Below are 20,949 nucleotides of genomic sequence, written 5' to 3'. Positions count from 1 at the left end.
TGTGTATATTTTTGAGTTCCAAAAAAAATAAACAATTACCATTTTTTTCAACTGGCTGTATATATGCCAAAAGTTGATAACAGTGTGCTAAAAATGCATCTTTGATCACCAATTACAGTGTGGGAAACATTTCTTTATGCTGGGGATTGGGATTACCTGGATATTCCTGATTTTTTCCTGAAAAGACCTCCGTCTCTGTGTTGGGGTCCAGTTTGGGGATCTCCCCCATCCTCCTTCCTCAACTTTTCCCGCAGCTCGGAGTTGGCTGAGTATGAACTGTTTTTATACGTTTCTGTATATTAGAGGTGTTCCCACAGTTGCAAATTACTTTTCTGCACACATCATGTGCTAGTGTCCTTATCAGCTGCAGTGAATAACGTCCACAAAACACTTCTCTGTCTCTCCGCCATCATGAGCTAATCTCAGTGTTCTCAGCTGGCAGAGCAGAAAGGGGAGGGGCAGTGAGCAGCAGAGAGAGGCGTGATGTCTACTTTTAAGGCTAGGCTTAAAACCTTCCTTTTTGATAAAGCCTATAGTTAAAATGGCTTAGGTTATCCTGAGCTATGTCGGTATGTAGCTATAGGTTTAGGCTGGAGGACATAATGACCACTTTCCCTCACTCTGCTACATTCTCATACTACTCTCCAATTTTGTGTTATTTGCTGTTATTTCAGCTTTAACTTTATATTCTCTCTCTATTTTGTTCTCTTCATAGAAGCTACATCTGGCCTGGCTCTTTGTTTAGCTGTGGCATCTTCCTGGAGGGGGGCATCAGCTGAGCTGCTGCTTCCAACAACTGAATCGTCTCCTTCTACAGATGATACACTTTTCCCATGTCTTTCAGTGTTTAACCCTGTCTCTCCTAGCTACTGGCTGAGCTTTCACTGTGACTAACTGTATGTGTTTTATTTCATACCCTAGACTTGAAAACTGGCTCAGAGTTTATCTGCTCAAGCTTTCTTTCTCTCCTAGATGAAGCCACTAAAGGAGCTACTAATGTTTAATTTTCTTTCCCATAGAAAGTACTCCTGGATCAGTGCTTCCATTTGTTCTCTCAAGCCCCTAGTTGGTCATGGCAGATGGCCGCTTACACTAAGCCTGGTTCTGGAGGAGGTTTCTTCATGTTAAAGGGGAGTTTTACTTTCCACTGTCTCTACATGCATGCTCAGTATAAGGGATTGAGGCAAAGTCAACGCCAGTGACTGTCCACTGTTGCTACTTGCTCATCCAGGAGGCGTGAATGCTACAAGTCACAGACTCAATGCAATCTGCTGGGTTTCCTTAGATAGAAAACCTTTTAAACCAATTTGAATGATAAACTGAATCTGACTGCACTGTTTGCTAATTTGAATTAATAGGAATGTATTTACCTGACTTGAAATCTGTATGATTTGACTGAATTGACTTTGTAAAGTGCCTTGACACGACATGTGCTGTGAATTGGCGCTGTATAAATAAATTGAGATTACCAGCCATTACTTTCCATCTTTAGCACCAAAAAGTGTCCCTGCAACGGCTGCAGCTTGTGTATAACATTGGGCTTTACTCCTAGGAGCTCACAATATCGAATACAAAGGACCCAAACTACGTGGAAAAGCTGACATATATAATTTACTTCCAGCAGGGGGCAGTATTTCCAAGAATAAACTGAATTCATGTGTAACGTTTTCCATGTGATATTTCTTAGTTTTAAAATGTGGATTTTTTGTTTTCATACATTAGGTTGCATTATTAAAAAGCAGCTACTTTTGCTGCCAAAATATCTTAGTAGCAATCTGTGATGTTCTTTCTTGCCAAATTGCTGAACAGTACATGTTCTCAGTTTTTTTTTTTTTTTTTTGAAGGTCTTGTTTGAGGAGGTAATAAAGAATAAGCTTCGACAGAACCTTCACCCTGCTTTGAAAAAATGCTGTCATTTAATTTAAATTTAAATTTTTTTCTGGAAAGCTCCTGTCTTCTTCTTTTAATGAAAGATGAGCCACTATCACAAAAAATACATACTTGACTGCTAATCAAAACCAGAATTATCATTCATGAGGAAATAAATAAACTGCGCACCCTGAAGAGGGTTCTGATTATTTCCTGCACTAGATGATAAGTTTAATCTTATTATAAGAAACATGATCAAATATTAAAAGATAATTTCTGTGAATATTACATTGTTTCCTGGATTTTTATATTGAAATGTATATTTAAAACATTGATAAATAAGAGCCTGATTTATATTGCGTAAATGCACACAATAAAAGGCAACAAAGTAGAAACTCTTTTCTTTAAAAAGCTTTTCTATACTTTTCTAAAGCTTTTCTATGATTTATAAAGCTCTGACATAGGGTTACTTGCTCGCCCTGTCTCACAAATAGCACTTCCCTTCATTGATGCAGCTTTCTGCATTTAAATGAGTTACTGTGCATGCACTTAGATATAAAGCAGTTCATATTTGCAACCAGGGTAAATAGTGTCTGATTCTCAAAGAGAAGCGTCTGATTCTCAAAGTTCAACATCATATGTAACTTGCAATTTTGTGTGAAATATGTAAAATTAATTCTGTCTTCCAGTGATTACTTAATTCCTGACTTAATTCCAAATAACTCCAGTAATCTGCAAAGAATTTGCCAAGAAGGCTTGTGAAATACTGTTGTTGAAATGTTATATTCTAAATACAAACCTTATAATTAGGAGTGCACCGATCGATTGGCTGACTGATCTACTTAATTTCGAGCGATTGGCAATTGGCCGATACTTATATGTGAAACTAATATTATTGACCGATCTTATCTACCTCCACAAAGGTCTAAAAATCAGCCATTGTCCCCTTTTGCTCTGCAGTGAGAGAAAGCTGACTGATAAACCCGCCCACCATGTCATGTCTGCACATGTGTGGTTAACAATAGTCACCCCACTGTTGCCAAAATAAGATTGGAACATTGAAGATGCATTGTGTCCTTATAACACCTGTCAGTGTCAGTTATAAAAAAAAATGGTATTGACCAAAATCCAAATCGGCATGTCAGGCTTTTAAAGATCAGTGATTGGCCAGAAAACTGTAATCGCTGCACCCTTACTTACAACCAAGGTATCCAATTTGAACAGATTGTGCACAGCATCCAACGGTTTCAGAACATAACTTAGACATATTTTAGTCTGCAGTTAAGACTTGTCCAGACAAGGCAGGACAAGTCATAACTGGACACATTAGGAATAGTCTTGCCTTGTCAGGTGTTGCACTGAGGGTAAAGAGGAGTCCCCACATAGAAAAAAAGAGATTATTTAATTTAATTTATGACATAAAGCCAGGATTTAAGAACACACAATGCTTCATTTTCATTTTGCCAGTGTATCACAAATGAGTACAGTGCATATTTGAACAGACAATCTAAAATATTTACATAATCTGCTACATTTCTAACTTCTATCAGAACATTTGACCTTAACAGTTTAAACATCCATACTATAAACTGATTTAGAAATATTATCCAAAATGTGATTCATTGTGAGGCTATACCAGCAGCTGCAAAAAGATTGCTAATTGGTTATACCTTTTGAATTTGATGACAACGTTTGTGCTGATATATTATTAGTGCAATCAGCTTTGAGAAAAGGCGGATCGTCAGAACAAAAATGTACAAAGTTTTGACCTAACAGTGAATGTTAGTGCATTGCGCTTAGGATGTTAAAAGTTTAAAGATGATATTAACTAGCTAAATTGTTGAACAGATATAGCACATATTGGTTTAAATTTGAATTAACAAGCAACATAAAAGCATATTGGTAAAAAAAAAGAAATTAATGAAACTATGGCAGAGTGTTACTGCTGCCTATCTAATAAGCTAATGAGCTTTTTATGTTTTTCTTTTCCATTGGTTAGTTTAACCTAAATACCTGTGAAGGTGCCCTATTAGGAAATTTACGAGTTCTGAGTTTCCAAAGGTTGACTGTAGAGTAAGTTTCACAGCTCTTGTAGAGGCTCAGAATCTTTGTAATAAATCGCTCCATTGGTCAGCCACCTGTAAACAATAGAGGAATTGTTCAGTAGAGCTACACAAGAAGATATCTTGATGGGATATGATCCACACACACAAGATACAATTTAACTCATGGTACCTTAAGGAAAAAATAATACTGTACATAAATTAACAAATAAATCTTTGCAATAACTTCATATAATTAATAATATCATAACACTTTTTCCATCTCTGGCTACATATACGTATCTTATTCTGTTTTGTAACCGATGGGAGAACAATAAAGTATTTTACTTAATACCCAAAGACTTTAACTGCATGTAAATAACTGTCTGATGCAAATGTGTGCGAACTGTAGGGCTTAAAATACCATTCACAGTTACTACTATGAGTTTTTCTGAGTTTTCGGAGTTGTTCTCTTACCTTTGTATGTCATATCAAATTACATTTGTAGAAAAGTGAATGAATCCTCAAAATGGTGGAAGGCTAATAGCTAGTCAGACACCCCCCACCCACCAACAACAGTTCAAACTGAAAGTGTTTTAGGTATGTAACAATATGAACAATATGAATATGATTAGTGTGTGCAAATTCATCATAGTTATCAATATTATTATTGTTTTAGTAAAATGTGTTAAAATATAAAATTGTTACTACAGGAGGAATTTATTTCTGTAAAGCCAGCAGCATACATTTAAGATCATAATTATTAGCATTACTAGCTGTAGTAATATGAATATCATATATGTTAACAAATTCGACTACACCCTTCAATTACATGACACCCAAGGCAAAGAAATAGAGACAGAAATACCGTCTGCAAACTGAACCCACAGCTTTCAAACGCTTGTGTTTAATGAGTAAAAATTAATAGAAAAACAAACTATAAGCAATTTTATCATGTTGAAAATTAGTTTTTGAGGTGCAAAATATTTATGCCTAAGGCTCTTACTGTAAAAGTTTGGTCTGGACAGGTGGCACACGTTTAATCTACCGTATTTTCCGCACTATAATGACAGTGCACCTTGTAATCCGGAGCGCCTTATATATGGATCAATTGGTTAATTGGTTGATCCATACTGGTTGTACACGGCGCTCTGTCAAAATGTTTCAGTACGACTGGTAAACTACAAAGCCGCACCGCTTGCAGCATCACGGCTACAGTAGTCAGGTGTGTCGCCGAAGTAATAGTGGTAAACACCTGTACTGTGCTTACTCCTAGTCCAACACCACTTGTGTGTGTATAACAACCCCAAAATTGCACCTTTCAAGAGACACGCTTACGATGCTGAGTTCAAACTCAAGGCTGTCAGCTACGCAGTCGAACATGGGAATAGAGCAGCAGCGAGAGAATTCAACAGTTAACGCTACTATATTGTGAATGTACTAACGTTTAATTTAGTGCATCAAACTGTTTCTTTTACGTGTTTACTGAATCAGGGAAAAGTTCCCTTTCACGTTTTAACTAACGTTTGATTTCAACTTCAACTTCATAGACTCCAATGCATTCCTAACGTGCGGTTGGCTCTATTCAATAGATTTCTATGTAGAGGAGACCTTACCATGAGAGTGAATGGAGTTATCAGAACGCTGGTTTGTAGTGTATTAATAAAGTTTGACTGACTGACTTATCTGACTGTTTTGTTGACATTCTCTTTAGCACAGCTCCATCTAGTGGATGCATAACGCAACCCCAGTCAAACGTTTGACTGCAGTAGCTTCTATTCTATGCGCCTTATAATCCGGTGCGCCCTATATATGAAAAAAGTTCTAAAATAGGCCATTCATTGATGGTGCGCCTTATAATCCGGTGCGCCTTATAGTGCGGAAAATATGGTACACAAAAACCCTTACCAATAATCAGAATGGTTTAAGACCGTACTAACAGGTTCCTATTACAGCAATGCTGCCTGTCTACTTTGATCCCAGGTGCAATCTTGATTTTAAAAACTCAGTCAGTTACACAATTACAGTACATTCTTGAGATGGTTCTATTTACGATGCCGTAGCACAAATTAGTTACAGCCAGTGAGGCAGACTAATACAAGTGGTAGCCTCAACCTGTGTAACTTTAGAGTCCTATTTAAAAGATTGTTTGGCTGAGAAAACAGCAGCAGCATAACAACAATATCTTGTCAAAGAGTAAACATTATTTTCTGCCAGTAATGTATTGCATCACAAAGATAGAAATGTTTTCAGTTTAACTTGTTTTAAAGTAGCTCAAATCAGCCAGTATAAATAGCTTTTTTACCTTACAACAATCTGAGGATTTATTTACTTTTGTAAAAGCTCACTGCCATGGGACATGTATCCAATACAGGCCAGGAAACCCTTACTGATAATAACCTCAGAGAACAGTATTTAAAAAATAGACAACACAAATCTGCTTTTGTACAAACCCTGCTTTAAACTAGACGTTAGCTCAGCTGTCTGGTTGAACCTTCTCTATGTTTTTCCAAACTAAGGTCATTGACCCATCTACTACAGTTAGGACCCTATTTGCTGACAGCTCAACAGCTTCTCTTTTTTTAAGTTATTTCTGAATCAGAATCAGAATCAGAATCAGAAAAGCTTTATTGCCAAGTACGTTTTTGGACATACAAGGAATTTGTTTTGGCGTAGTCGGTGCAATACAGTACAAATTAAACAGTATAAACATATCTACAATATAATATAAATATATGTGCACAGTTTTAAGTGAGTGAGAGTAAATATAGAGCAGTATTGGGTGCGAGAGCAATACAACAGTGCAGATGATCATTGTGCAAGTATGGCAGTGCAAGTAAAGCAGGAGTCCAAGCTGAGCGTTAATGTAACACATAGAGTTACAGGTTACAGGTGTCCTGTCAGCGTAAAAGGGGGTTGTGGGGGAAAGGGAGAGTGTCAGGGTGGTTTCCGGGCTTTGTTAACCAGGCTGGTGGCAGATGGGAAAAAACTGTTCTTGTGGCGTGAGGTTTTGTTCCGGATGGACCGCAGCCTCCTGCCAGAGGGGAGAGTCTCAAAGAGTTTGTGACCAGGGTGGGAGGGTTCAGCCAGAATCTTCCCTGCCCGCTTCAGGGTCCTGGAGGTGTACAGTTCCTGGAGCGACAGTAGACTGCAGCCAATCACCTTCTCAGCAGACCGAATGACACGCTGCAGCCTGCCCTTATCCTTGGCTGTAGCAGCGGCGTACCAGATGGTGATGGAGGAGGGGAGGATGGACTCAATGATGGCTGTGTAGAAGGGCACCATCATAATCTTTGGCAGGTTGAATTTCTTCAGCTGCCGCAGGAAGAACATCTTCTGCTGGGCTTTCTTGATGAGGGAGCTGATGTTTGGCTCCCACTTGAGGTCCCGGAGATGATGGTTCCCAGGAAGCGGAGAGAGTCCACAGTGTCAATTGTGGAGTCACAGAGGGTGATGGGGGCAGGTGGGGCTGGGTTCTGCCTGAAGTCCATTGAGCTCAAGGTTGTTCTGGCTGCACCAGTCCAACAGATGGTCCACCTCCCATCTGTACGCAGACTCGTCACCATCAGAGATGAGTCCGATCAGGGTGGTGTCGTCCGCAAACCTCAGAAGCTTGACAGACTGGTGACTGGAGGTGCAGCTGTTGGTGTACAGGGAGAAGAGCAGAGGAGAGAGAACACAGCCTTGGGGGGAACCGGTGCTGATGGTCAGGGAGTCAGAGACGTGCTTCCCCAGCCTCACGCGCTGCTTCCTGTCAGACAGGAAGTCAGTGATCCACCTGCAGGTGGAGTCAGGCACACTCAGCTGGGAGAGCTTCTCCTGGAGCAGAGCTGGGACGATGGTGTTGAAGGCAGAGCTGAAATCCACAAACAGGATCCTGGCGTAGGTTCCTGTGGAGTCCAGGTGCCGGAGGATGAAGTGAAGGGCTAAGTTGACTGCATCATCTACAGACCTATTAGCTCTGTAGGCAAATTGGAGGGGGTCCAGGAGGGGGTCGGTGATGTCTTTTAGGTGTGAGAGCACAAGGCGCTCAAAGGACTTCATCAACACAGAGGTCAGGGCGACGGGTCTGAAGTCATTAAGCCCTGTGGTCCTTGGCTTCTTGGGAACAGGGACGATGGTGGAGGACTTGAAGCAGGCTGGCACATGACATGTCTCCAGTGAGGTGTTAAATATATCTGTGAGGACTGGAGACAGCTGATCAGCGCAGTGCTTCAGGCTGGCTGGTGAGACAGAATCCGGACCAGCAGCTTTCCGGGGGTTCTGTCTCCTGAAGAGTTTGTTGACGTCCCTCTCCTGGATGGAAAGAGCCGTCCCTGGCGTAGGTAGGGGGCTGGTGGGGGGGGAACTTCAGGGTGGGGGTTGGAGGTGCCAAGGCCCCTCTTGAGGTTGGGGAGGTGGGGGTGGTGAATTGTGGCTGCAGCTGTTGGGGGGTGTCGTGGGGGATGGTTGCAGGACTGTCCCTTTGTCTTTCAAAGCGGCAGTAGAACTCATTCAGGTCGTTGGCGAGGCATTGGTCATTGATGGAGTGGGGGGGTTTCGGCTTGTAGTTGGTGATTTGCCTGAGCCCTTTCCAGACAGACGCAGAGTCGTTGGATGAGAACTGGTTTTGGAGCTTCTCAGAGTACAGTCGTTTGGTCTCTTTCACTGCCTTGCCAAACTTGTACTTAGCCTCTCTGTATATGTCTTTGTCCCCACTCCTGAAGGCCTCTTCCTTATCCAGTCTTAACCTTCTGAGTTTAGCTGTGAACCAGGGTTTGTCAGTGTTGTAACTCACCCTGGTGCATGATGGTACACAGCTGTCCTCACAGAAGCTGATGTAGGAAGTCACAGCCTCTGTGTACTCGTTCAGACTGTTGATAGTAGTCCTGAACACATCCCAGTCTGTACAGCCTAAACACGCCTGGAGATTCTCCACAGCCTCACTGCTCCACTTCCTTGTCGTCCTCACAACAGGTTTGCAGAGCTTTAGTTTCTGCCTGTATGCAGGAATCAGGTGGACCATGATGTGGTCGGATTGGCCCAGTGCAGCACGTGGGACGGCGTGATAAGCGTTTCTGATGGTGGTGTAATAGTGATCCAGAATGTTGTCTTCTCTGGTCGGACATTTAATAAACTGTCTATATTTGGGGAGTTCGTGGGTGAGATTACCTCTGTTAAAGTCGCCAACGACGATTACTAAGGAGTCCGGGTTGGTCCGCTCCACACTCAGTATCTGGTCGGCGAGCATGCGCTGTGTGACCTGCACGTTAGCTTGCAGCGGGATGTAAACACCGACCAGGATGAACGAAGCGAACTCACGGGGGGAATAGAAAGGCTTACAGTTTATGATGAAGGCTTCCAGGTCTGGAGAACAGTGCTGCTGAATCACTGTCATGTTGTTGCACCAACCACTGTTGAGATAGAAACAGATTCCTCCACCTTTCGCTTTGCCGGAGAGTTCCGTGTCTCTGTCCGCTCTGTAGAGCTGGAATCCTGCCAGCTGCAGCGCAGAGTCCGGTATTAATCCACACAGCCACGTCTCCGTGAAGCACAAAACTGCCGATGAAAAAAAGTCCCTGTTTTTCCCCAACAGCAGTTGTAGTTCCTCAATTTTGTTGGGAAGTGAGCACAAGTTAGAGAGAAATATTCCAGGTAATGTGTTCGTAGTCCACGCTGGCGAAGACATACCAGCACCCCAGCCCGTTTCCCTCTCTTCCGGCGTTTCACCGCGTGAGCTAAAGGGAGCTCCGGGTACCATCACAGAAGACCGTTTTAAAGCAAAAAACAAAACAAAACAATGCGCACCAACACGCCGAGACGACCATCGGCGGCACCATCTTTTTAAGGTGTAAACTACAACCAGGATACAAAGCCTCTTAAACTGGGTCTAGCATCCTTTATTATTTTTCACAAGTATTTTTTGACAGTAGTCAGACAGGAAATAGTGCAGAAAGCCTCAACGAGGCAGGATTCAATCCCGCAATTGACTATTGAGGACTACGGCCTCCGTACATGGGTCACATGCTTAACCGCCTACACCACCAGCACTGTGCCAACAGATTCTCTTTTAAGTATCTTAACTGTCCAGATGAATAAATAACCACAAACACTTACATGTTCAGGCTGCCACTCCTCTGTTTTATACCTGTGAAGAGAGAGTGAGCATCAAAGTAGTACAGAAAATGTTTTTAGTTTATATAAAATGTAATCAGAAGACAGAACTCACGTCGAAGTTGCCAAACCATTATGAAGGCACCAATCGATAACATTAGCACAATCGGCACAATGATGGCAGCTGTGTGAACACCACCTCTGTTCTCGACAATCGCCTGTTAGAGAGGATAAGTTTAATTCGCTAAACCACTTTTCTGAGAAAATACCTCAGCAACAAGACCTGAAGTTAAACCAACATTTTAATATCACATATGATTATATGTAATGCACAGAGATGAAAAAAGTATATATAGACTCTCCCTACACACTGATCCGCACTAAACACTTCACCCACCAAAGGTGCAATATTTCATTCACCTTTAGATGCCATATTAAAAACTACGTCATGCCAAAATTTATTTCAGCTTCACTATTGACTGTGTACATGTTTTTACTGATTGCTATTTATTGTTAGACTTATCTCTGTATGTTATACTTAGTTTTCTTTTTTACTTAAGATTAAGCTTCTTAACCGGGACCTGAGTCCAAATTTTGTACTCCTTGAATAATTGAATCCTTGAATTCTTATACCAAATGAAAGAGCTAGTAGGCTCTATACTTTCATATAGTGTAGGTAGGGACCAGTTTCTGGTACCAAGGTGCCAGGTTCAAAAGTTAGAGTTTCAAAACAGCAACTGCATAACACGGTTCATATGGTGTAAAATCCTTTTGATGAGATGCCAGAAGAAATGTTTGAGTATCTATTTTCTCCCGATAAATTGAGCATAGAATAACACAGCAGTGTCAAACCTACATGTTGCTGTGCACTGCCAGTAAGCCAGCTGAAAGAAGACTACTACAATTTTTCCCCCGTTTGGAAATATTTCTGTTTGCAAAAAACACGGACAATCATGTTGTGGAAAAAAATAGAAGAGCCACCCATTACTCTTAATAATGTAACACTGTTTTAAAACTACAGTTAAGTTACCAGGGGAATCTGTGTTAAGCAGTTGAATGTAGGCTAGTTACCCAGACAGATAACGTGACTAATTAACCCACCAACCTCAGCTTGTCATACTCCCAGTGTCCTCTCAAAAAGGCATTTTCTGCTCAATAAGCAATTGAAAACTACTTCTAAATTTAGTGTTTATTTCTATATTTGTGCAATACATCAACGTGAAAATAACAAATAAATGCTCTAGATAACATTACAATATATTTAAAATTAAAAATGAATTATTTAGAGTGCAGTACAAATCATTTTGTGGTTCAAATTAAAGCAAGAGATCATGTTGTATTATATATATTTATATAGATAGATAGATAGATAGATAGATAGATAGATAGATAGATAGATAGATAGATAGATAGATAGATAGATAGATAGATAGATAGATAGATAGATAGATAGATAGATAGATAGATAGATAGATAGATAGATAGATAGATAGATAGATAGATAGATAGATAGATAGATAGATAGATAGATAGATAGATAGATAGATAGATAGATAGATAGATAGATAGATAGATAGATAGATAGATAGATAGATAGATAGATAGATAGATAGATAGATAGATAGATAGATAGATAGATAGATAGATAGATAGATAGATAGATAGATAGATAGATAGATAGATAGATAGATAGATAGATAGATAGATAGATAGATAGATAGATAGATAGATAGATAGATAGATAGATAGATAGATAGATAGATAGATAGATAGATAGATAGATAGATAGATAGATAGATAGATAGATAGATAGATAGATAGATAGATAGATAGATAAGGCAAGAGATCATGTTGTATTTTATATATATATATGCATTGCGATGAACAAAACATTGGAGTAAATGTCATAATTTTTTCTCTCCCCTGGTAATAGCCAAACAGTTTGTAGTTACCAGTTGTAGTTTGATACTTACAGAAGACTGAGTAATAGTTGATACAGTGGTACTGAAATTGCTCTGTTGCTGACCTGTCAGGCACAACCACATGACAAGTTAAGCAAAGGGAAATTTTATAACTTTCATTTTACAAAAAATGCTAAACAAGCAGAAACAACACATTTATTAAAACACAACCAGGGAAATTGTTACTTGAGTTACTGTAATTGTGTTTTGATAAAAACTGAGTTTTTAGCAAGAATGTAAATACAGGTTTCTTCGTACTGTTACTAAACCTGAGAAAGCAACAGTTTTCAGGAAGAATCATATAATAGCTAGTCCAGAAACATCTATTTGCAAAATAAAGTATCTATGTAAAGTCCTATGCTGCATTAAAATGTATCTAAAAGAGGAAGATAAGAAAGCCACACCTCTGTCTTCGATGGTCACAATGAGAACATTGCTGGCTTTACTGGTGCCCATACTGTTTTTAGCGAACATGCGGATGTTGTATGTTGAAGGATTGATCTCAATTATCGTTGCATCTGTCTCGTTGGAGCTGAAATCTACAATAGCCTTTGTGTAATCCCATGAAGCTTTGAAGAAAGAAAAAGATTGTAAATAATTTAATTAAAAGCTAAAATTATCAAAAGTGTATTAGAGAAAATATACATCTTCATTCCAGTGGATTCTTCTCTTACCATTTGCTGCTTTATACTCCAGATAGAAACCGGTAATGGGGCTGTTGCCTTCGAAGCCAGGAGTCCAGAAAAGGGAAATTATGTTGTCTATCACCTCCTTCAACCCAACCACAGGTGGATCTGGAGGCACTAGGAGGAGCACAGCCAGCATATTAATTAACAAACATGTAGTTTTGACTCCCCTGGTGTCTTTATCTCTCTATGCTAGTTCTTTAAAATATGTAAAACAATATTTTGATAAGAAAAGCCTTGACTAGTAAATACTGATTCTTCTTTAACAGGAAGAAAGCAAACACCTCTAATAAAGTAAAAATATGCTAAATCAAACCTGTAGTGAGGTGCGTGCTTTCCCAAACTGTGGAAGTAGAAATAGTCCCAGTTGAAGTTGTGTGAGCTTGGAACAGAGCATAAAAATCATTCAAGTTTAGATTATTTGTCAGTTCATTTATTTTGAAAGATTAAAAACATGAACAACATTTTAGTTTTATGGATCTGATGTTACATACCATTAGTAAGAGTTGTAGTTTGCATCACCTTAGTGGAAGCAGCAGTTGAGGATAAGAGGGTGGTGGCTGGTGTTGTTTCTTTAACTGAAAAAAACCCCCAAAATTTAGTTTTTTCACTCCCCTGGTTTATTTATGTATCTAAATATAATCTTTCTATAAAATAAGTTGGATAATTGTTTTACAAGAAAGGCCTTAACTAGGAAATACTGAGTCTTATTTAACAAGACACAAAACACCTCTGATAATGTAATAAATATGCTAAAATCAAAACTGTTGTGAGGTGAGTGTTTTGCAAAGATGTTTGTTCCCAAACTGTGGAGGCCAGGCCAGGCCAGGCCAGGCCAGGCCAGGCCAGGCCAGGCAAGGCAAGGCAAGGCAAGGCAAGGCAAGGCAAGGCAAGGCAAGGCAAGGCAAGGCAAGGCAAGGCAAGGCAAGGCAAGTTTATTTGTACACCACATTTCAGTAACAAGGCAACTCAAAGTAGAAACATTCCCATCTGAAGTTGTGTGAGCTTGTAGCACAGCAGAAAAATCATTCAAGTTTAGATTATGTGTTCGTTAATTTATTTTACAGATTAAAAAACCCTGCACAAAATTTCTTTTTTATTGATGTGATTTTACATACCATTAGTAAGAGTTGTATATTGCGTTAGCTTAGTGGAAGCAGTAGTTAAAGATAAGAGAGTAGTGGCCGCTGTTGTTTCTTTAACTGCAAAAAAAAATCAAAACATATTAAACTGACATCAAATACGTATGTAAATTAATATTTTATGCTTTCCAGCATACCTTCATCTAGAGTGCTGCAGAAAGATGTTGTTGAAGCTGGTCCTGCTCCTGCATTCGTTTTGGCCTGAACCAGAACACTGTACTGGGTTGAAGGGTTCAGGTTGGTCAGGATGGTGCTTTCTTCTTCCCTCGTGGCGGACACACTAAGCTGCTGCAACTTTTGAAACTGTAGGGCCACACGGTCATACTCTCTGTAGCTGATGATGTAACTGTGCAGAACGCCATTTCTGAGTTCAACATTTGGAGGCTAATCAGAAGAAAACAGAAAACATTTACCAGTGCAGATGTTGAGGTGAATGTCTCTGCAAATGCAAGTTAAGAACTTTGAACTTAACAATACCGTCACTGTTCAGCTTCTTAATGAGTCACTACATTTCCTCTCCATTGTAGGAGCTTGGTGATATGAAGTATTCATAATTGTGAGTGGTGTTCAGAATGTTTTACATACATCGCTATAAAAAAAAATTTGCCCAATTTGTTTTCTAACATATAAATGTCTTAGATCAACTAGCATGCTAATAATTGACAAATGTAACCTTAGTAAATAAAAAAATCCTTTTTTAAATTAAATGCGATGGACTGGCGACCTGACCAGGGTGTACCCTGCCTCCCGCCCGTAGACTGCTGGAGATAAGCACCAGCTTCCCCATGACCCACTATGGAAGAAGCGGTAGAAAATTACTGACTGACTGACACTTTTTAAATGATGCGTTCAGTTATCAAGGTATAAAGACTATGCAAACCAGGGGTCCCCAACTAAAATAGCAGGAGGTCCACAACCTCCATCATCCAAACACTTTGCGGTCCGAACATTTTAAATCAACTGACCAAAATATTCTCTTTCCTTTTTATTTAACATTTAATAAACTCTAGAGTTTTTGTTTTTTAACTACTGATCAATTATTCATATGCCCATGAAATCCTCTGCTGAACAGAAAGTGCAATCCAATTTAAGTAACAATATTAAATGCACTGAATGGCACTGTCCAGCTGGGTCTGTACATCTTGGTATAATTCTGCTCTTCTTGTTGTGCTTGTGGCAATTTGCTTAACTTTACTTAAGTTGTGGTCATTCTTTTCATCTAACAGTGTTTCTGCCACAGCTTCCATGCACTCTTTTATAATTTCTGAGTCAGTGAAAGGCTTTTTGTGTTTAAACTCTTTACGTTTTGTGATTGAGTCCCCTTCTTTTACCCATTCATCTGTACACCACCAAGTCATTGTACTGTCAGCAAGTGTGGGTCCCAAGTTAGTAACTTATCAACCCACGTTCGAGGACCTCACATAGTTTCTTCTTCTTTGTAATTTTCTGGCGGTTGGCATACAGCGATGTGGTGCATTACCACCACCAGCTGGCTTGGAGTGTGGACCAGAATGTCGCTGTCACTGCTCAACAGTCAGACACGGCAGCCGATCGGAATGAAATCTACGTAGTAAATGAGAAAATGCTTTGCGGTCCGGACAAAACGTTGTCTGGGTCCAGATTTGGACCGGACTCCTGGATTTGGAGACCCCTGATCTAAATCTTACCTATGTAAGGTCTAAACCTGGCAGCTAGACGCTTGCAAAGTGCCTTGAGAGGACGCATGTTGTGAATTGGCGCTACATAAATAAACTGAGTTGAGTTGAATTGGGCGTCCTGTTTAAGGTCTTGCAAAAGCACCTCAATTCAGGTTTCTTTTTGTGAAATCCCATATTAGTTTTACTGCTGATGTGACATGAACATTGAGATGTTTTTGATGGGTCTTTGTGTTAACTGTGATCATGGAGTAATGGATTATGAAGCTCCCATGGAGCTATTGTACCCAGTCTCTTTCTCGTTGTTAAATCATAAACTGACTATGTTCCTCGTGTTGTTGGTGCATAATTTGTAGTTTGTTTTTTTTTTGTGATATTTTAGCCTATTTCATGTGGTCAGAAAGTTTTTTTCAATATCACAGGTCAAATAGTGAAGCTAATAAAATTTACATTTGTAAATGACACAGAAAAATGGCTTTTGTTTTTAATAAGGTTATCCTTGATAGTAAAATTTGTCTGTGGCGGTCTGAAAAAAACTGGTCTGTTAAGCGTGACAGAAAGCAAATACAGAAGACATTTTGAAGGGGGCAAATGGCTTTTAAAGCGTTATACAGGTCTGTTATTCTACATCTCTACAGTTCTCCCCACTGTATGTCTTTTTTGTGACCACCTGTAGCTGATAATTCCCTCCCTGTTTTTCAAACTTATTGTAAACCAATGGCACATACTTTAACTGTTAAAATGTATTGAGTATGTTGAGAAATGTTATTGTGCAAGAGTCACAGGAAGAAAATTAGACCAACTATGGTTTTGCAGGTGCAGAAGATATGGACAGAGAATTTATCTCTGCATTTATTTAACTTCTAACTTTGTTCCCTGATTATTAGGGTTAGAGAGACAGGTGTATTTTAATCATGTGACTGCAAATTCGGACAGTTTCCATGCTGGGTTTTAATAAATTGGAACACCAACCGTGCTTTAATGGAAGCCAAAATTAAACATATTCTTAATATTCCACTCATTTGCCTTTTGTGAATTAAAACTGTAAAATATGTGGATGAGAAAAGCTTTGTTGAAAGTTTTGCGCCATTAAGACCTTTATGCAAACAAAGAGAATAGGAGATAAATAGAAAGATGTAAATAAGATGGCGAACCTTTTGCAAATTTTACATAAAGGCATAATCATTATACTTGGTCATGTATGACATCATGGTACTTATATTTTTGTAGGGAAGATTTTTGGTAATAAAAAGATTGATGAATGAATAAGGTTTTAGCTCAAAATGATATGAATGAGGAACTAAAACTTAGTTTTACCCTTAACCAGCTAGTTCTGGTTAAGGGTGAAATGGCACTAAACCAGTTTCAGATAATGCTGGAATTTTTCATTTCATAATACCTGAAATATATTTCCATAACTTACAATCTCTTTATGCAATTTATATACATGTGCAGGTTTGTGAATTTACCTTCCAAATAACTTTAATACTGTAAGAACTGAGGGCCTGAAGCTGCACATCGACTGGGGGTCCCTCAGGTGCTGCAGAGAAGTCAAATTTTAAGTTGAACTACTTACAAAATTATGAGGTTGTTTAGAGTTTGACATGGTTTTGTTGAATACTTGATAAACAGATATTTACCTGCTTCTTTTGTTGTAAATATTAGAACATTGCTGGCTTCACTCATTCCCACACTGTTGACAGCAAACATGCGGAGGTTGTAGGTCTTGGCAGGATGTAAGTCAACCAGAGTCACTTGAATCAGGTGAGTTTGTGCCACTTCAGTTATTTTAGCTGTATCCCAGGATGCTGTTGGACAGAAATGCAAAGAGAAGATCAAATTTGCATCCTTTCATATAATTTTCTTTTTTCAGAATAAAGAGTATTGCACCAAAGTCCAAAGAATAACCTCAATACTTTCGAACAAAACTGTCAGGGTTTGTGGAAGTGGATTCGGGCCAGGATGATAGGGAGCCACATGATAGGTTGAGATATGATATATTGAAGGCTTGAAAGTGCAGGTTTTCTCAGGCCAGAAGCTCAGGTCCAACAGAAAGACGCATAAGACTTACAAGCAGCGAAGCTAAACACGAACTACACAAGCTGGAACTCAGGTACATAGCAGGTCTCTGGCTGGAGCATGACAGGTGGATAGAAAGAAAGACACGGCAACGAGGAACAAGGAGTACCGGTAAGCTTATATACAGGGAAGCGAATGGTGAAACAAAGTGAATGAGAGAGGCAGGTAATCAGATTATGGCTAGTAGGTGTGAAGACCAGGTGTAGGGAACTGAGGGGATAGGTTACTATGGCTACAGGAGCGTGGAAACGCAGAGACAGGAGGGGAAACTAAAGTAGAGACAACTCTAAGGAAAACAAACACTAAAGTAACTGGGAGGAGCAAAGAAATCTAACATAAGCTAACATAAAATAGTAACTCTAGAAGGAACTAAATGTAAGGACATGGAAAGAACTAAGTAAACAAACAGAAACCCTAAATAACAGAATATAACTAAGTGCCAGACAGGGACTGAAACATGAGGGACCTACCAAGAGAGCTATACTATAATAACTAACCTGGGAGAAAATAAGTAACACCAAGCATGAGAGAAAAGGAACTAATAAAACTAAGGAGCACAGAACTACTGGGAAACCAAATACAAGAACCTAGCCAGAGAATAAACATAAATGAACATAACTACTAAACAGAAAGCACATGAGAATGACCTAAGTAAACAAACCCAAAACCCAAAATGGCAGATCCTGACAAAAACCGTTTTGAAAGCTTATAAAAACATTGATCTACTCAGAAAAAATGTTAAAGAAATTATGGATTAACTCAATACTTTAATGCTACATTGTGAGCTCTTAAGTGTCCATGCTTGATGAGAATTACCAGCATGCATTTCTTGTCCTTACCATATTTGTATTTTAAAGCCACTTTGTAGGCTGTAATGGGTCTGCCACCATCAAACGGAGGAGTCCAGCGTACAGTGAGAGTTCGTTCCCTCACCTCTCTTGTTTCCACCTTTATGGGAAAAGGCCGCCCTAAAAAAAGTGAGAAAAAGCAGGACTGAACCAGTTACCAAAGCTACCAAATAAAAACCCAAATTTGATAATGTTTACTGTGAATTTTGATTTTAAGATAGAGTTAGAAGAGTACCTGGATTTACTGTGAGTGTAACCTCATATATCTGATCATTGAACCAGCCTGGTATGTCTATACGGCAGCCGTATATACCCGAGTCACTCTCCTGAACTTCCTTGATGGTCAGAAAAGCCTCACCCACGGCAAGGTCACCAGTAAGAAAGTAACGCTCTGACAGCCTGCTGAGCAACTTTGTCCCATCTGACTTGATCACCTCATTGCCACAGCCACTGTTAGGTATATGTCCTCTACCCCAGCAGAAAGGCAGCCTGCCATAATACCCAGCATCATACTTGCATCGTAGAGTAACATATGTTCCTACTGTGGCTATTATGGGGTTTGCAGAGACATAACCTGAAAAAGCAACAAAAGATTTAAAGAAAAGTCCACTCTGTTGTCATCAATAAATAAATAAAACACTCCTTAATGGTTGTCTTACCTGTGTTCACCCAAAAGACAAGATAACAGCACAAAGTGATGAACCTCATCCTTAAATGAATCACCTGACAGTTCTCTTCTGAGTTCGTGATTAGTTCATCTGGCAGACAACTCTGAACTGACCACAGAGGGGTTTCAGTCCAGAAGTGTTTCGAAATGGCATGATGATAGCACGGGTCAGGCAGTAACCTTGATATGCTCACACCAACAACTTTTGGTGGCAGAAGAGGAATGCAGAAAAGAGCTGTTTCCTTTTTGTGGTTTTGGTTCCCTCTGTGAGAGGAAAACAAAAGTGTTAATTTTGATGAATAGACACAAGAGTCTTGGGATTCCCAATGTAACAAGTGTGTTATCTGTTTTCTACCTCTTTGTTTCCATTCTAACTTTGTTTTTTCCAAAAAATATGAAACTGAGGGTGATTTGCATAAGACTCTACTGTTTTATGAGCTAAAACAATTTTAATCTGTATTTAAAGGTGCTTTTTCACATATATTTCACACCACAAGACAAATATACACATAACACATAGGTAAGATATTAAAGTGTTGAGTATAAAAAATGTTGGAACATTTTTTATCAAAAAACACAGATAAATTAGCTGTTTCCGTTCATCTGTGAAGGTCTGGAGTAAAGGTCTGTCCTGGTCAGGAATTGGCCAGAAAGATGAGTCAACACACAAAGGACAGAGAGCACCAAGCATCAGCTGTGTGCCCAAAAATAACATTAAAGTTTTCCTGTTTTAGGTCCGGTTCATTAACCAAAAAGGCTTTCTATTTGCATAATGTCAGAATTATAAGAGAGATACAGTATTTTTAGACATTTTTCTTTAAATTCAGAAGATTACATACATTTCCTAAGTGTTTTGGAGAAAATTTGTTGGGAAAACTGAGAAGGTCTGTGTGAGCAAGGGAGCCTACAAAGCTGTTACACCAGTTCTGTCAGGAGGAATGGGACAAAAATACTGCAAACAGTCAGAAACTTTAGGAAAATGTTTGACGCAAGTCATACTATTTAAAAGGCAGTTCTTCCAAATATTAGGGAAAGGCATGTACACTTCTTTTTTAATGTGAAGAAATAAAAATTATTTGTGGATAGTTTATTTTAATATTAACATTAATAATAGATGTTGTCTCATTTCACCTTATTTCAGACACTAGTTGGAAAAAAAACCCCATCTTGAGCAGGAGAGGTTGCAGAATCCCTTGCTACCCCTCAGTAACACCACCAGAATATGTCCTTTGTGACATGAGTGGAAATAGAAAGTCTAGTTTACCCAAAGCCATGGACTTTTGCATGGTTTTGGACTGCTGAGTAAACATCCAGGTCTCTTCGGATGTGTTGTAACCCAGCAAAGAACTTCCTCTGAAGCCATTCCTCATTAAGCATGAGAATGGAGGAGCTCAATATAATCTAAAAATTTGCAGCAGGAGAAGCACATTTTTCAACCTTTGGTTCAATTATTATGAGTGTACAAGAACATTTATGAAGTTCCCCAGAATTGATAGAATGTATGAGCAAACACTTTGACCTTTTCATTTTTAATTTGAAAATAAATCAAAATTAAGAACAATTTACACAGATTTATTAACTAAAACCTTTATTCGCCTATTCATTCAATCATTTCGAATATCGATATCTTTTTTGTTAGGGCCACATAGGGGCTGTGATTAGGTAAGAGATGAATTTCCCTCTGGAAGGGTTCAGAAGATCTCACAACACATTTGGGCCTCTTTGTGTAAGTATAAAACCAAAACATAATCAAGGAAATATTTTAATAGTAAAAAATTTATCCATTCAGATAATCCTTGCAGAGTCAAATTATTCATACCCCCCAGCAGATTTAAATTTGAAATTATTTTTATTAAACAAAGATCACGATAGGAAAACACTTTTGCATGTTTTTACTTGATGACGAT

The 20,949-nt window shown here is 39.1% G+C and overlaps 1 protein-coding gene across 3 annotated transcripts; it reads right to left on the bottom strand.

Moving 5' to 3' along the window:
* Nucleotides 1-3,252: 3,252 nt before the first annotated feature.
* Nucleotides 3,253-20,223, bottom strand: LOC124859833 (Down syndrome cell adhesion molecule homolog). 3 transcript variants are annotated; one of them, XM_047352680.1, is made up of 16 exons: nucleotides 20,174-20,223; nucleotides 19,035-19,306; nucleotides 18,611-18,949; nucleotides 18,367-18,495; nucleotides 17,089-17,256; nucleotides 16,918-16,988; nucleotides 13,931-14,177; nucleotides 13,770-13,853; nucleotides 13,146-13,229; nucleotides 12,968-13,033; nucleotides 12,640-12,768; nucleotides 12,370-12,534; nucleotides 11,978-12,030; nucleotides 10,120-10,222; nucleotides 10,008-10,038; nucleotides 3,253-4,007 (listed from the first exon to the last, which is right to left on the bottom strand). In XM_047352680.1, exons 1-16 carry the CDS (start codon nucleotides 20,206-20,208, stop codon nucleotides 3,950-3,952), a joined length of 2,034 nt encoding a protein of 677 aa, XP_047208636.1. In that variant the 5' UTR covers nucleotides 20,209-20,223; the 3' UTR covers nucleotides 3,253-3,949. The 3 variants fall into 3 exon arrangements, with proteins under 3 accessions (XP_047208636.1, XP_047208638.1, XP_047208637.1); XM_047352682.1 differs by lacking the exon at nucleotides 13,146-13,229; XM_047352681.1 differs by lacking the exon at nucleotides 13,770-13,853.
* Between the last annotated feature and the right edge of the window lie 726 nt (nucleotides 20,224-20,949).

This window comes from Girardinichthys multiradiatus, chromosome 23 (assembly GCF_021462225.1).
Source record: "Girardinichthys multiradiatus isolate DD_20200921_A chromosome 23, DD_fGirMul_XY1, whole genome shotgun sequence".
NCBI lineage: Eukaryota > Metazoa > Chordata > Actinopteri > Cyprinodontiformes > Goodeidae > Girardinichthys > Girardinichthys multiradiatus.
This window is presented reverse-complemented; position numbering and strand designations above follow the sequence as displayed.